Source organism: Ursus americanus, chromosome 25 (assembly GCF_024610735.1).
Source record: "Ursus americanus isolate L20-20 chromosome 25, mUrsAme1.1.p, whole genome shotgun sequence".
In the NCBI taxonomy this organism is placed as follows: Eukaryota; Metazoa; Chordata; class Mammalia; order Carnivora; family Ursidae; genus Ursus; species Ursus americanus.
The window spans coordinates 15,134,962-15,150,793 of NC_142151.1; the positions used below are offsets into that span (position 1 = coordinate 15,134,962).

At 42.0% G+C, this 15,832-nt stretch overlaps 1 protein-coding gene across 1 annotated transcript in view; it reads right to left on the reverse strand.

The window, feature by feature from the left end:
* Positions 1 to 6,917: 6,917 nt before the first annotated feature.
* GUCY2C (guanylate cyclase 2C) overlaps positions 6,918 to 15,832 on the reverse strand; it is a 70,677-nt gene continuing 61,762 nt past the window's right edge. The window contains exons 23-27 of the mRNA XM_045781467.2: positions 14,850 to 15,024; positions 12,268 to 12,366; positions 10,757 to 10,851; positions 8,637 to 8,713; positions 6,918 to 7,551 (exon numbers count right to left, since the gene is read on the reverse strand). Coding sequence (XP_045637423.2) covers positions 7,374 to 7,551; positions 8,637 to 8,713; positions 10,757 to 10,851; positions 12,268 to 12,366; positions 14,850 to 15,024 — 624 coding nt within the window. The 3' untranslated portion in view covers positions 6,918 to 7,373. The remainder of the gene's footprint in view (positions 7,552 to 8,636; positions 8,714 to 10,756; positions 10,852 to 12,267; positions 12,367 to 14,849; positions 15,025 to 15,832) is intronic.

Genomic DNA, 15,832 nt, shown 5'->3' on the forward strand with positions numbered 1-15,832 from the left:
TTCAAAGAAATACAGAACTCACAGTGATAACTCACATTTTGGGTAACAAATGTAAATTGTGAAGTCATGCACCTGCCAGCAACCAGCCATGAGCTCGATCTACCCCCGGGGTTGGGTTAGTGCATCAAACAATTTGATATTGGAATAATCTCCACAAGGTTAAATTGCAATTATTTATAGGTACAGGACAAAATGTATTTTAACTGGGATTACATCGTGTGGTAAATGTGTACGTGTAAGCAAGTGCATAAAGTCTTATATTCTATAAAAGTACAGAAGAAAAATCATGGCGTCTTTAGCAAACATGAAAACAACGTGCTGTGACTGCAGATACAAAGTCATTCTCCATGGATTCTAGACTGGAGATTTTTACCTTTCTGGAATGGCTAACTTATCACCACTTAATGGAACAAGGTCATTTTCAGAACACATCATCCAACATCTGGCTTATCATCTGCTGGCTGAATAAAAATGCATGGGACTCAGGCACAATAGGTGCGATTTCCTTTTGTCAACGTTACTTTTGTTATTGTTCTTTTTTTTTTTTTTTTTTTTTCAGTTACGAAAACAAAAGCTATCTGGTCATTAGCAGATGCCCTCAGACGGGAATGTATTAGTACAGTAACAGTGAAAATCCTCTTTGGATTTCCTTCGGTTGGTGAAAACAGGTACGAATATAGGAAGTCTTCTGTAAAAGCGTGTGGCATTAGCTCGAACTTTCGGAAAGTGGGAGATACCTGTACTCTTGTTTCTTGTTTTGTCAACTCATTCATTATCTGACTTCTACTGAGACGGAGGGAAAGCCAGCTCACCTACAACCCTGTCTTGTTCTCTTGGCTCCTTCTATTACCACTGGGATCAGGGCCTGCATTGGTCACCACTGTAACTTCCGGTATATATCATTTCTGAATCCTTCAACCTAAGAAAGAATTTCTTATAAACTGATTTTCTTAGGGTTTCACTCTTTCCTCTGACTTTATTTCTAGAACTGATTAAATATTTTGAAGAATGTCCCTCCATTTGAATTTGTCGGATGTTTTCTCATGATTAGATTGAGGTTATATTTTGGGGAAGAACATCACGTGTGTGATGGGACCCTCTCAGTACACCATATCAGGGAGTGTATGATGTTACTGTGCCTTAACACCGGTGAAGTCAGTCTCAATCATCTGGTTGAGGTGGTGTCTGAGGCTTTTCCACTTTAGATCACTGGTTTTTCCTTTGTACTCAATATTTGAGGGGAGATACTTTGCAACTATGCAAATACTGTTTTTCTTTAAATTTTCACCCATCAATTTTAGCAGTAATTTCAGATGTTGCCTGAAACAATTGTTACTCTGGTGCTCTCGTCATTCTCATTTTTCTTCATTTCTTCTACATTTATTATTTGGATTCTCTTCTAATGAAGAATTGTCTCTTCTCCATAGTTTGCATATTTAATCACCTATTTATAGCAGTATGGAATCATGGATATTTACTTTATTCTTTAAGTTATAATCAAAAACTTCACTATTTTTTTATTGCTAAATTTCTTTCAGGTTTGACTATTGGGGTTCCTTCACGTTAGTTGCTGTGTCATTTTGACATGCCTGCAACTTCTTTTTCTTCTCTTTCTCCTCCTTCTCCTCCTCCTCCTCCTCCTCCTCCTCCTCCTACTGTTTCTGCTTCTGCTGCTGCTTCTTCTTTTTCTTCTTCTCCTTCTCCTTCTTCTTCATCTTCTTCTTCTTCGTCCTCTGAGCACTTCATTACTTTCTGGCAACACAAAATCCTCTGGGCTTATTTTGTACTTTTCCTGCCCTCACCTTGAAATCAATCATTTCTCTAAGGAGCCCTGATTGCTTTTGATTGAATGGTGTTTACAAGCCATGATCTGGACACTGGTTATGTTCATTGCTGTTGGGGTGTCATCACTTCTAGGTCCTAGCAGTGGATTAGTATCTAGACAATATACACCTGTCTATCTATCAATCTATCATGGTCTCTCTATCTTAAAAATCAACATGATTATTCCTAGTGATACCTCTGATCCAATCTAGCTCTTCCAGGTTAATTCTAACATTACCTCTTTATTTATAACTTCTTTCTCTGAATGTGAAACCTGTTGTTCGTATCTAAAATATATTTCCTTATTTACCCAACTTTAGTAACCGTTCAAAGGAGTTTCAAAATTTCGAACCCATGGCTTTCTAAGGAACAAAGTGATCAACCAGACCACAATGTTTTGTACAGTTGTTTTGTTTTTAGCCTTACAACATCCACTCAAAACACTGTTTTCCAAAGTTACTTCTGTCAGCTCCTTTCTCTACCACCTTCTTTAGTAAGGGGATGCCATTCTGTAAAACACATTCATTTGTCACAGTCTGCATTCCATCTTGGGTTCAATGTACATCTGGTTGCATTTAAAAAAATTGCTCACAGTAAAAGTCTTTCCTTCATGCAACCCAGTCCTAGTGTTTTGACAAATGCACAGAATCATGTATTTACCATCGCAGCACCAAACAGGACTGTTATATCACCCCCAACCCCCTCCACCACGCTCCATTTCATTTGTTCTATTGATTTGTAGTCAAATCCCCCCTCCACACATTTGGCAGCCATTTCCCCTTTGCCAGAATATCATATGAGTGAAATCATACAATATAGAGTCTTTTGGGTCTGGCTTCTTTCACTTAAGAAGTTGCATTTAAGATTCATCCATGTTGTCGTGTGAAACAGTAGTTCATTATTTTTTATTGCTGGGTAGTATTTCATTGAATGGCTTTTCTATCGTTCCTTGCCCAGTCCATCTACTGAAAAAAATCTCCGTTGTTTCCAGTTTTGGTGCTTATGAATAAAGCTAATATAAACGTTCAGAAACAGGTATTTGTGTGACTGTAGTTTTCATTTCATTTGTATAATTACAAATTAGGAGTGGGATTGTTGGACCCTATGGTAAATGTTTAACTTTATAAAACCTGCAGAACTATTTTCCAAAGTTTCTGCAGCATTTTACGTTGTCGCCAACAATGTGGAAGAGTTTCGTTTGTTCTGCATCCTTGTCACCACTTTGATATTGTCGGGTTTTTAATTTTAGCCATTTTAATAGTGTGTAGTGTTATCTCCCTGTGATTTTAATTACCTTTTACTAATGACTAATGATGTTTTACATCTTTTCATGTACCGTTTGCATTTATATAACTCCTTTGGTGCAAAGTCAAAAAGCAAATCAAAATAAAGCTGCAATTTTTCTAAATCTACACTGTCCAACAGGAAACTGAAAACAAGGTAAACACAAGAATGGTTTTAAAACAATTAAAAATAGGGAAACATTTATTTGACTTTCATATATTGCATTTCTTTTTAAAGATCCTCGTTTCTTTTTAAAGATCCAAGTTTCTATCTGGTACCATATTCATTTAACATGCATTGTAGAGTAGGTCTACTGGCAGTAAGTTCTCATATTCTTTTTTTGAGAAAGTCTTTATTTTTTATTCACTTTTGAATTTTTTTTCCCCTGGATATTGAATTTTATTTTTCTTTCTTCAGCCCTTTAAAGATGTCATTTTTACTGTCTTTTAGTTTGCATTGTTTCAGAAGAGAAGTTGGCTGTAATTTTTAACTTTGTTCTTCTGTGTGTAATGATGTCTCCCTCCTCATCCCCAACCAACCCCAGGCTACCTTTACAATTTTTTTCTTTGTTCTTAGCAGTTCGAATGTGAGTGTAGTTTGGGGCATTTATCCTGTTTGGTGTTCTTTGTGATTCTTGGATCTGTGATGTGGTGTCTGTCATTACATTTGGTCAATTTTCAGTCATTATTTTGTCAAATGTTTCTTCTGCATTGTTCTATATTTAGGATTCCATTTACATACCTGAGGCCATTTGATATTGTCCCATAGTTCTTAGTAGTTCTGTTTTGATTTATTTACTTTTTCTCTTTGGTTAGTTTGCAGAATTTCTTTAGTGCTACCTTCAAGTACATTGATTCTTTCCTCAGTGAGTCTAGTAATGAACCATTAAAGACATTCTTTCTCTCGGTCACTATGCTTCTTATTTGTAGTATTTCCATTTGATTCTTTCCAATTGCTTCCAATTATGTGGTGAATTGTCCATCTGAACTTACATGCTGCCCAATTTTCCTTCAGAGCTTTTTACATACTAATTATAGTTGTCTAAAATTCCCCATTAGATAGTTTCAACACCTATGTCATGTGTGTATCTGGGTGTCTCTTGAGAGAATGAATAAATCCTCTTGCCCTCTCACTTAAGCTATAATTTCCTTTCCTTTCCCTGAAAAAGAATGTCCCCCAGTTTTGGCATTCTAAAGTGATGCTGTCAAATTAGTAATGACTAGTGATATGTGACTATTAAGCACTCTAAATATGACTAGTTTGAATTGAGATGTTCTGTAACTAAATATTCACTGCTTTCAAAAGCTTACCACAAAAAAATGAAAAAATATCTAACAAATAATTTTATATTGATTTCATGCAGAGATGATAACATTTTGAATATACTGTTTTAATTAGATCTGTTATTAAAGTAAGTTACCTGTTTCTTTTTAAAAATGTGACCATTAGAACATTAAAATTACATATGTAAAAGGAGATCTAAATAAATGGCAAGACATACCATGTTCATAGAGTGGAAGACTCAACAGAGCCAAGATGTCAATTCTCCCCAAACTGACATGCTGGTTTGATGCAAATGATATCAAAACCTTAGCAAATTTTATTAGAGCTTATTCTATTAAGCTTATTCTATATAAGCTTATTCTAAAATTTATATGGAAAGACAAAAAAAACTGTAATAGCTGAAACAATTTTGCAAAAGAAGGATAAAGTGGGGTGAAGCACTCCACCTGCTTTTAAGATTTATTATATGTCTACAGTAATCAAGACTATGTGGCATGGGAGGAGGGATAAACACATCACTCAATGGCATAAAATAGAAAACCCAGAAACAGAATCACCCAAGTATGGACGACTGATTTTGACAAAGTTGCAAAGCAGTTTTGTTGACTGGTTAAAAGTGAAAAATGCTGGGTCTGACTTGCCTTCTTTTTTGGAGTGGAGATGAGTAAGACACTCTGTTGCAATGTTGTTCTGTCAGTCTTGGGGTCCCTAACAAGTCTGTTTTCCTCTTCTCATCCTCCTCGGTTCTCCTTTGCTTGTGTCCTGCATTGTATCATGAATTTACAGTTGTGCTGAGAGGGGAAGATCAGCGAGAAATGAGTCTATGCCATCTTGTCTGGACCAGAAGCCCTCTTGTACTCTTTTTGCCACTTCCTATGAATCTGTTATTTTTTCAAAGTAAAAAGCTAAGAAATGTCCATATGAGGCCGACATATTTCTGTTGGGCTGCATTGAGTGGTTCTAGTGAATGGTTAATGTAACTCATAGCTGGGCCCTTTAAAATTGCTATGGAAATTATTGTCTTCTCTTCTGCCTTTCTCTGCTTTACTTCTGGTATCTCCTTCCAATGGGATATTATGTTGAAGACATTATGTCAACATGGTTTCTATTTTCTCTGCCATTCTGAGGCTTTCAAAATATTTACAAGGTCATTTCCTGCTCGATCATGGCCTAGATCTGGTCACCTAATCTATATGGATCAGCAGACCAGCTGATACTAATTTTGAGGGAAATCTCTTTCCTGCTTGAGGTCTGAGGAAGTAAGAGCTGTTCCAGGTTTCTCCTTTATTTTATCCCAGATATCAGTTTTTGAACAGGTATGTGTCTATGTGTTATATATTTAAAAATCACTCATCTTTCATTGAAATTGAAGTTTAAAATCTTAAGTATTTGTTTCTTTAGTTGTCTCCTCTGTAATTTGTTATTTTCATTGTTTTTTAGGGGAATTATAAAAAAGGAGAATAAGGTAAAATTGCCTTTTTCATTTAAATCCTAATTCCTTTTTTGATACTGCATATCTGGTACTAAACAGAAAAAACACATAGTTGTTGACTTAGTTGTATTCTTACTTCCATATTTTTAAGTCAGATCATGCATGTCTCAAGAGGAGTATATATCAAAGGTATAAAAGATTGATCCCAGGATTTCCTGTATTCCTCTTGAATTTATTTCTTGTTTCCACAGAGTGCTTCCTCTTGTACTTTTTGACATAGAATTGATCCTGGGTAGAATTCACGGCTCACAAACTTTCTGGGCTATCTTGCATGTATGCAAAGAACTCTTGCTTTATAAGCATATTTCTTTCCATGTGTGAAGCCATTGCAGCAGAGACGCTGAGGCACAAATTGCAAACCTCCGGATTCCAGGTGAGGACTCTTGCTGCATAGGAAGGGCTAAGCCTATAAATCAGGAGAGAATTTATTACGTTTGATTTTACGCTTTTGCAGGTGATGGAGAAAATAGAATGTGTTTCCTGATCTCTGGAGCAGGTTTTGTGGTAGAGGCTGGCGGAAGAGTAATGTGGTCGAAGCAGTTTAGTTCGGAAGGTTAGTGACTGAAGTGTTACATACTTGTTGTTGCCTTTCTGATTCTCATCTACTCCACACCAGCTGCCCCTTTATCATGTCCCCCCGAGATTTCAAGCAAATGAGTCCTGCTGGGATGCCATAAGAAGGCGGGCAGAAGGTGGCTGCTGGATGGCAGGAAGGGGATATTTGCAGAGTTTTAAGTACTTTGTCTTGACTGGTAAATAAGACTTGACCTTTATCTCTGACTAGAGACAGATGGAGGCCCTGCCTCCCATGGTAGAAGGTTCGACATAAAGTCCCCTCGCGTGTAGCGGGAGATACTGAACACCCAAGTTCTTAGCCCTGAACAGCAATGCCGGCTTGCCTTGCTTCAGTGCTGGGGACTGTGATCCACCGTCCAGCAAGCACAAGATGGCGGCTGCCGCATTTCAGGAAAGTGGCTGGAGTCGCTGGAAACACTGGCACAGACTCAGCAAATTTTTAACTTTTATTCCTGCCTACCATATAGCATATTTTCTGCAAAAATTATGAGTTAAATATAATTTAATAGAGATAGGGTATTTAAAATATAATCGTGACAATTTAAAAACTCTCATGAATACAGAAGGAAAAAGAGCCAGCAAACAAACCAAACCAAAATAAACAAACACAAAATAAACGAAATAAGAACACAATCTCTTCAACTTAGAGACAGTCCATCCACTCCTCTTCTTCCCCAGGTGGAAAGAGATAGTCCATCCATTCCTCTTCTGCTGCAGGTAGACGTTTGCTGGAGCCACTGCTGAGATGAGGTTCCAGAGAAAAAGGAATTTTTGCATGGAGAGTGCACATCGGATTCACAGAAGCGAGTCTGTGTTCCCGACAAGGCAGCCAAGGCTAAGCAGAGCGCGTCTAAGTCTTCTGTGGCTTGGAGGTCTCCGGGACACTCGAGCCGCTGCCTGAGTGCAGCTCTCCTTAATTCGCCTGCGTGTTCTCCTTGTCGGTGGTGTTCAGCTGCAAGTATTCCAGAGTGCCCCTTTTGTAGCTGGCCACCCGTGTGGGTTTTCGGCTTCTTATCCCCGCCGCCTGCCTTTTCTGTAAAGAGTTGGCGAGCATGTCGGAAAATTCAGCTTGCAAGCGCTGCTGATTCTCCCTAGAAGGACAGTGGGGAGGGAAAATGGAACTTCTCAGCAATTCATACAGAATATTCTGTCGGTCCAAAACAATCAGTTCCGTTTACCAAATACTTATTGAGTGCTTAGTCTGCACTAAACACAGGAAGTCCAGAGAATACAGAATGAGCCTTGCTTTTGATGGGCTTACAAGAGCTGTCATCCCTGCTCTGTGCATTTGTGGAAAAAAGCAGGCTCCATTTCAAGCACAAAATTCGATTTCAATTTCAAAGTGGAATGACACGCTGCTTGGATTTGGAAGCGTGGTTAGGTTTCCACATGTCACTGCAGGGAGGGCAAACGAAGCCAGGACAATGCGAGGCCCCTGCAAGCCAATCCTGTGGACTTGGTCTTACACATTCTGGGGTGTGGATCTTGTCTGGGGAGGCCTCCGAAGGGATGGAGGGTTTCAAGAGTTTGGATCGGACCTGAGCGTTCCAGTAAGGGGCCAGCTCCCCTGTGGCCCGGGGAAGGTCTGGCTTGTTTTGCCATCTATCTGGGTCCAGCATCTGGGAGTATGCAAGACAGGGTCTCTCTACCATTGCAAAAGTCACCCTAACAGCCAGGCGACTGATCGCACCAACCAAACGTGCAACGGGATGACCCTCTCGGTCACCATGAAGGGAACTGAAACTGGTTCGTTAGACCTGAAACCTGGCCTTCCTCATCTCTGGGAGAACACAGCCTCCATGTGAAAACCCAGAACCACAGTTCTGGGGCGGGGGAAGATCCTGTTTCCATCAGGCCATCCAGCAGAGAGCTGCCTGCAGGGGTCGAGACACAGAGGGCGTCTTGGCCGCCAGCAGGCCCTCCTCTTGTCTGAACCCAATCTACAGGGTTGAGCTGTTAACTCTCCTCCATTCTGAGCGTGCCTGGAACACCCAGCTTCTGGCAGCCAGAGAAGGGAGGTTTCTAGACTTTTCATGTATGTAGTCCCTGGTTGTGTATTCGCTGTTCATTACCACTGGCGGAGCACTTGCCAACAGTTACATTGGCTCTTCCGAGCACACTGATAGGGCCAAGGCTTCCCCACCCCTGTCCCGCCCTGCCACACCCAGCAGCTTACACAGTAGGCGGGGTCGGCAGGTTGTACTCCTGGCCCTTCACCCCCGTCAGCCAGTAGGTAATCTCAGTTCCTCTTCCCTGGGGAGACAAGAAAGGTGGGCGCCACGGAGCCCAGGGAGACAGGTCAGTTCTAGCCCACAGTGCTGACAAATGTCTGTTTCCAAGAGACGTTTTACTTCCATGTTTCTCATCAGTGCCCACACTGCTGTAGAGCCCATGTTCTGATGTGATCTGCATTCCCTCTAGACACATCTTTCTTCCCAAGTGCCTTTTTAAAAATAAGTCTCTCATTCCCCAGACGTTGTATTTTTTTTCCAAAGTAGAGTTCTCTTTTTTCCCCAAATGACATTTCAAAGTGTTGCTATAGCAACATCATAAGAACTCTAAATGAAAAAAGGAGAAAATTCACATCCCATCCTGCTACGCCAAGACATCCCACTGGTTTTCATCACTCACTTTTTCTTCTAGCCCTTTTAGCCACAAGATTTCATCACAAAACCTTTGCCACAGTTTCCCCCCCTTTAGCATGTAAATTACAAACACGTGTACATCCTAAGAAACGCTTATTAAGTGACATTTGCTGGGCCCATCTGGAGGCTATAAAATGAATGGAAACGTCCTGCAAATCCTGTTTTCACTAAAGCTTGTATTTGGAAAGGAGACGGGATGGTTGTATATTTAAAAATCACTCATTTTTAAAGGTTTATTTATTTGAGAGAGAGAGAGAGCGAGAGCGAGCGTGTGCACGTGCATGCATGGTAAGGAGAGGGGCAGAGGGAGAGGGGGAGAGAGAATCCCAAGCAGACTCCATGCTGAGCGTGGAGTCCGATGCAGGACTCAGTCTCACGACCGTGAGATCATGACCTGGGCCGAAACCAGGAGTCAGATGCTCAACAGATGGAGCCACCCAGGCGCCCTAAAAATCGCTCATCTCATCTTTAAAACCGGTAGTTTGCTGGCTGTGTTTGGACTGCAGTCATCCATACACCACCTCTACGTTGGGGGGGTGCTCTGTGCAGAAAGTGTATTTATGGAGCACTCAAAAAGCGAGTGTGATATGAGGGCGCTTCTCCAGGAAAGGAGGCTTTTCCAAGTTGCAGTCACAGTGTAAAGGCCAGAAGCACTGTGGCTCCTGGAGACAGATCATCTTACGGCCGGTAGTTGGCTTTAGACCAGTTGTGAAAGGACTGGAATGACCTTTGAGAAGCAGCCCAAGAGCCAATTGGAGACATCTGGTGGCTCTGGAGAGCAGCTGCTCTGAAAGTGAGAGCAGCCTGGAGAGGGGAGACTGGGGATTCTCTCCATCCTTAGCATGCATCCCGATCACTTAGGACACTCATTAAAAATATAGATTTCTGATCTACATCCGCAGAGAGTCTTTCTCAGCAAGCCTGTTGGAGAGTCCAGGCATCTCCATTTATGAAAGCACCCAAATGATGCTGAATGAGAAGTCCAGGGCCACAGCTGGCAATTCACGGGTCGGGAGCTTCAGAACGGTAAAGCAACCCCTGGAGAGCTGGTTTTAGAGAGAAGCAGCATCTTGCAGTGAGAGCAAGGAAGTGAGGGAGGCGATGGGGCTTTGACTGAAGTTAAATAAGTCCCAGGGCTCCTGGGTGGCGCAGTGGGTGGGGCATCTGACTCTTGGTTTCACCTCAGGTTGTGATCTCAGAGTCGTGGGATCGAGCCCTGCGTTGGGTTCCGTGCTCAGTACAGGGTCTGCTTGAGTTTCTCTCTCCCTCCCCCTCTGCTCCCCCCCTGCTCCCCCCCCACTCTCTCTCTCTCTCAAATAAATAAATCTTTAATAAATAAATCAGTTCCGTCTCAGACCTTAGCTCTCGGCTTCGCAGGACATGGAAACAAAACTTGGAGGTCTGTGGAAGAAATGGTGGTAGCATTTTATAACATATTGGTCTTAGTTCAAAATATGGAAAAGGCTCGGAGTGCGCATTCTTCGGGGGTGGCTTCTCCCACAGGGGGTAACGGGTCGTCACCGTGGGGGGTGCAGAAAAGGATTCTTCATCTTTGTGCTCCTTGACATTATTGACCACGGGATATCCCGTCTCCAAAGAGGTGACCCACAACGAGGGCTTTCTCTGGGTCCCCACTCTGTGGATCCCTTACCTTTAAGTATGTTTCCCCTCTCACTTCGTACAGGAACTGGCATTCAGTTCTCTTCAGGATGGCTATTGTGGAACCACTCACATGGATCCTCAAGGCTGAAACGCAAAATGATCAATGAAATCTCATCCATTTTGAGGTCTTTTTTAGGAACACATTTGTTTCCACTTGATTCGGGACATTTGTTATAGGTGTTCTGTCTGACAGCTGAGTTATTTGAGTGAAAGGACTCTTAAAAATACAATCTGTGAGATAAATACTCTCACACATATGGGATGAAAGAGGGCCTGGCATTGCTTTTTGGGGTGAGTGGAGGGGCTCCCCAGGTTATGCTCCATAGATTCTCCCTGCTGCTCAGAGTCGTGGCCCCTATGCCTTGTTTCAGATTTTGTGTGTGGCACTGGAATTTGGTTTTCGGTGCCTGTACTGGAAGTTCTAATAAGCAGCGTAAGTGTTGGCAGCAAGGTGAAGATTCAGGAGAGAGTGACAGGGTCATGACTTTCTTAGGTTTTACTCTTTTGGGGTACTGTCATCCTTCTGACAAACAGTTGGCAAAGTCATTCCCATTCATGGTCCACCCTTGCTACACCGCCTTTCCCACCCTGGGTGCCACAGACAGTGACAATAGTAAGAGTAGTGGCAATCCTATATTGTACGCCTGCCATGTGTCAGAGGATTACTAAATGCTTAACGTACATCACATCAACTCCTTCCGGAGACCCTTCCAGCGAGATTGGTATCCCATCCTCAATTTATTCCTTCAACTTTCCAATGCCTAGAAAGATGAGGCCACGTCCCCCCAGCTTATAAGATAGTGATTTGTCTGGTTATAATTGTAACCCGAATCTGTCCTTTCCTTTATACCATGATTTTCCAGTACAAACCAGTATCAGGTTGTCAGTAGACCTGCCAAGATACCACTCTGCCACCTGTGTTCTTGTAAGCCCCACCCACACCTACCAAAGCTTGCTTTCTCTCTTGTAAAAATTGCTGTTACTACGACTGTCACCAGTATTTATTAAGCATCTACTACGTGTAGCTCACAGCGCCTCTGCCCTGTCAGGCAAATGAAATATAGGCTTCTGCATACAATAAATACTTATATTTTTCTTTACTAAAACCAATTCTTAGAAAAACAAAAGAGAATTGGAAAGCGAGCCAGCGTATGCTCCATATCTAGCCCACTGAATGTTTTTTTTTAAACTTACATGGATCTATGCTAAATTTCATGACTATTCCAGGTAAAGCATGCCTGAACGCACTGCAAAGGAACCCAAACAAATAGAAATAGTCCACTATTGAGCCGAAAAGGAAGAAGACAATAATTGTCCGTACATGCCGACAACAAAAGCAAACATAGCAAGGCCCGGATTGACTCAGGCTCATGTCCTGTCAATATGAAACGTCATTCTTCATCTCACTAGCACTTTGTGGCTCCTTATTGTGCATTTTATTTTATAGTTCCCCTCTGCTGGAAGACGCACTCTTCCTCTAAGAAAAGCGATCTTTCTTACGGAGGCCCGTGGATTCCATCCTAGAGGCTGTGTTGACGGTGTCTCCAAATAGGCAATAGCGAGGCATCTTTATTCCCACCACTCCGGCAGCACAGGGACCTGAAATGCACAGAAAGCAGGAAGTGGAAGGAGCGGCAATCAGGGTGTGGAGTTAAGGTGGGTAAGCCTTTTCTCAGGGACACAGTGCAGAATCCTTCATTTTATGCAGGTGTGAAAAGTGAGCTGTGACTTTTGTTAAATGGATGTATTCAATGAAGAAAGCATTGTTATAGCAAGATAAGCTTCTAGAAAATATTTTGCTATAGCTCAGAAGAGTACATTTGCACAAAACAAGAAGGAATCCAGAGATTCAGCCTGCAAAGGTGGGAAGTCCTTCTTAATAGGTTCCATAGAAGGTTCTCGGGAAGGATGAAGAGTCTGCCACGACTCGCTTACTGTACCAGGCCACACAGCCTTGAGCTCTTGACTGCTGGAGGCCATCATACACTCAAAGGCTCAGGGGCCATATAGTGTTTTATTTTTACTTACTCAGAGTAGCATTGCTAGGACTGGAGACACAATGATGGAAGACCCAGAAGATGAAGACTTGACATAATTATCCCTAAGCACTTTGTGTGCCGTGTGAATGCAGAGGAATGGGAGAGCCTGCGGCCCCAGGACATTCTCGCAAGAACGTGGAAACCAAGGCCAGACTGGGCGCAGCAGCATGTTGGGTAGAGAGGAAGGGCTGGTAACCAAGTATGTGTGTGGAGTGACTGAGCGCAAGGAGTTACAGATTTAAGACGTTAAAGATTAACTCAGAAATTGCAAAACCAGTTTTGGATAAAGGGAACTTGATTTTCTAGTTGGCTTATTGGGTTTTGACCTACATGAGTTTCTCTGTAGGTTTATCCTCTAGATTCTCTGTGATCATGAACATTGAAAAAAAATCAAAATAGCAGATCTTCCTTTGAGTGCTGAGCCCTTTTTGTCAGGTTCAATGCAAAAACAACACAAAGTAGCCACACAACAGCACAAGAATCAGACAAAAGCAGAAGAAGGCCACAGAAGGGAAGGAGCAGGAGAGGCAGCTAGTGATCAGAGATCTCCCATCTGTGCCTGAGGCCCGCTAGGTCGAATTACAGGCGACTCTCCACTTCAGCACTGGAGTGAAGCCGGGAAGGGCCGGGTAGCAGAAAATTCCTGCAGATACGAAGTTTTGTTTTCAGCTACTGCAACCTCTTAATTTCTGAGGGCTAAACCCCTCCAGGTACGTGCGCCTATTATCTATGCTCACTGCAGCCCAACGTGGTGACACCTGGGACCCTGAGCTCCATCTTCCCAGACTCGGCTCAGTCACCATGCTGCTGTCCCTCCCTCCACGCCGGGCACTCTGTGATGGGTCAGCAAAGGGACAGCATGCTGTTGCTGGCTGGGGAAACGCCCGAGAAGTCCCGTCATGTGTATATGGAAACATCTATGACGTATGGCTGTGGACATGATTGGGGAAGAATGAATGTGGCAGAAATGTTTAACTTCTATTTACTTTTACTTTGAAAATCTCATGGGCTCATTAGTAAATCAGTAAGTGTTTACTGCCAGGCTCTCTGCTAGGCGTCGTGGATAGAGGATGACTTTTGCAAATGCAGTTGTCTGGTCCTCGCCACCAAGCCTGGAGTGATCTTGGGTTTTCTGTATATTGACTCTTCCGTGAGTCGTGGAGAGCAGAAAAAAGAGCAATGACAAGAAAGTGTAGGGAGATGTGAGTTAATTTAACACAAGCAAAGACTGTCTAATAATTATAACTATTTAGTAATGGAGTGAGTTGGCTTTGGAAACGGTGAGTTTTCAGGGAATCCTGGGATTATTCCAAAAGTAGCTATACTATTACTTGTCTTGGAACCTATAAAAATAAGTTGTGCCCCATAAAGGATTAATCTAGATGACTTCTGAGTTCCTCTCCAACTTCATTTTTCTCTGACATTTGTAGCTCGTCTTCTCAAATCTCTACATTCTAGGCTGAGTATCTTTCATGGTCTTTGAAGCGATCCACGTACTTTCTGTACCACAGAGAGGGGTGGGGAAGACATAAATGCCCTTTCATTATAGGAACTTTACCAGCTATTTTTTCCCTCTATAGATAACCCAATCTGTGAAAGATGCAATAATAGTGTAGTGGGAAACAAAACAAAGCAAAATAAAACAAAACAAAACAACAGACGTTGGGGGTGAGGGGGAGAGGGAGGGAATGGGGAGGAAATAAATGAAATAGGAAATACGGGGACTTAAATAGGAGGAAGTCTGGAGGCTGTCATTTTAGTCCGTCGTTGGTGTTTATCATTCCAGGAGCCAAAGGTGCTGTAAAAGTTGTTTTCCCTAGAACTCTCCAAGGAGGGTCAGATTATGTCAGGATATGTAAAGGGACCTCATTAGGGTTTGCGATTGGGTCTAATTACGTCAGGATACGTAATGGGATGTCATATTTGGCAGGCAGAGTCAAGAGTAAACTTCATGGGAAAATCGATCACATCTGGAGACCCTTTATCCTTTCTGATTTAGTTGGTGCACAGAGGTTCATATGGTTCCCATTTGCTACTCCGTACCAGAGTGAACTCCAATGCGAATCCATATGGGGAGGCCGGGAAGATGCTCCAGCTGGAAGGTCCCCATGAAGCTGAGGATGTCCAAGGCCATCTTGGCAATGTCAATTGCATGCCTGTTGCCATTCCTCTTGGGTAAACCACTGGCTACCATGTAGGCATCGCCAATGGTTTCCACCTGTGGAAACAGTTGCTCATTAGTGGTCCTACCCCTTCAAAAGAAGAAATAAAGAAGAAATAAAAAGCAAGCAGTGGATTGCATATCAGAACAAAAGCTTCTGAGAATTCAGTGTGAGTGTAGCCCCATACTATTTTTTCCGGGACTAGCTCAAGACCAGGTCTCTGCCAATTTCTTTATGGTTTTATAGTCTAGTTAAATGAATGATAAAACAGCTATAAAAGATTTTAACCATATGAAAGTACTTCATAATAATATAAATATTCTAGATGTGGTGACAATTCTATAATGTTTACATAGTCTGAATTGTTGTATATAATCAGGAACACCTGTAATTACCAGAAAAGTCACCTTTAGCACTTAACATTCTTTCTCATGTCCCATTTGCCAAAAAATAATTATAGGCCCCTCCAAGATGTAATGCACACTCTTATTGTATGGTGATTCCAAACACGTTTCTTGTAATAAGTAAATTTGTATCAACAGTATCCTGTAAACATTATTCTTTGACAAAGGAGCTCTCTTTTAATTTTATTTTCAAAATCATATAGTTCACGTTTGTTGAGTAGTTAACTTCTCTTTGCCAACCATCTCTAAATCACATAACCGTTTCCTATCCAACAAGAACTACTGTTCATATGGCTTTCTGACCTACATAGGATGAAGACAGGGCTAAGACAAATCCTAAAAGGGACATCTTCTCTGTGGGTAATAACCATTATAACAGACCGTCACATGAGTGACCTCTAAACTGTACTTGAGCATACAGTATTTCAGGCATATTTTTATCTCAGTAGCCTTCACAATA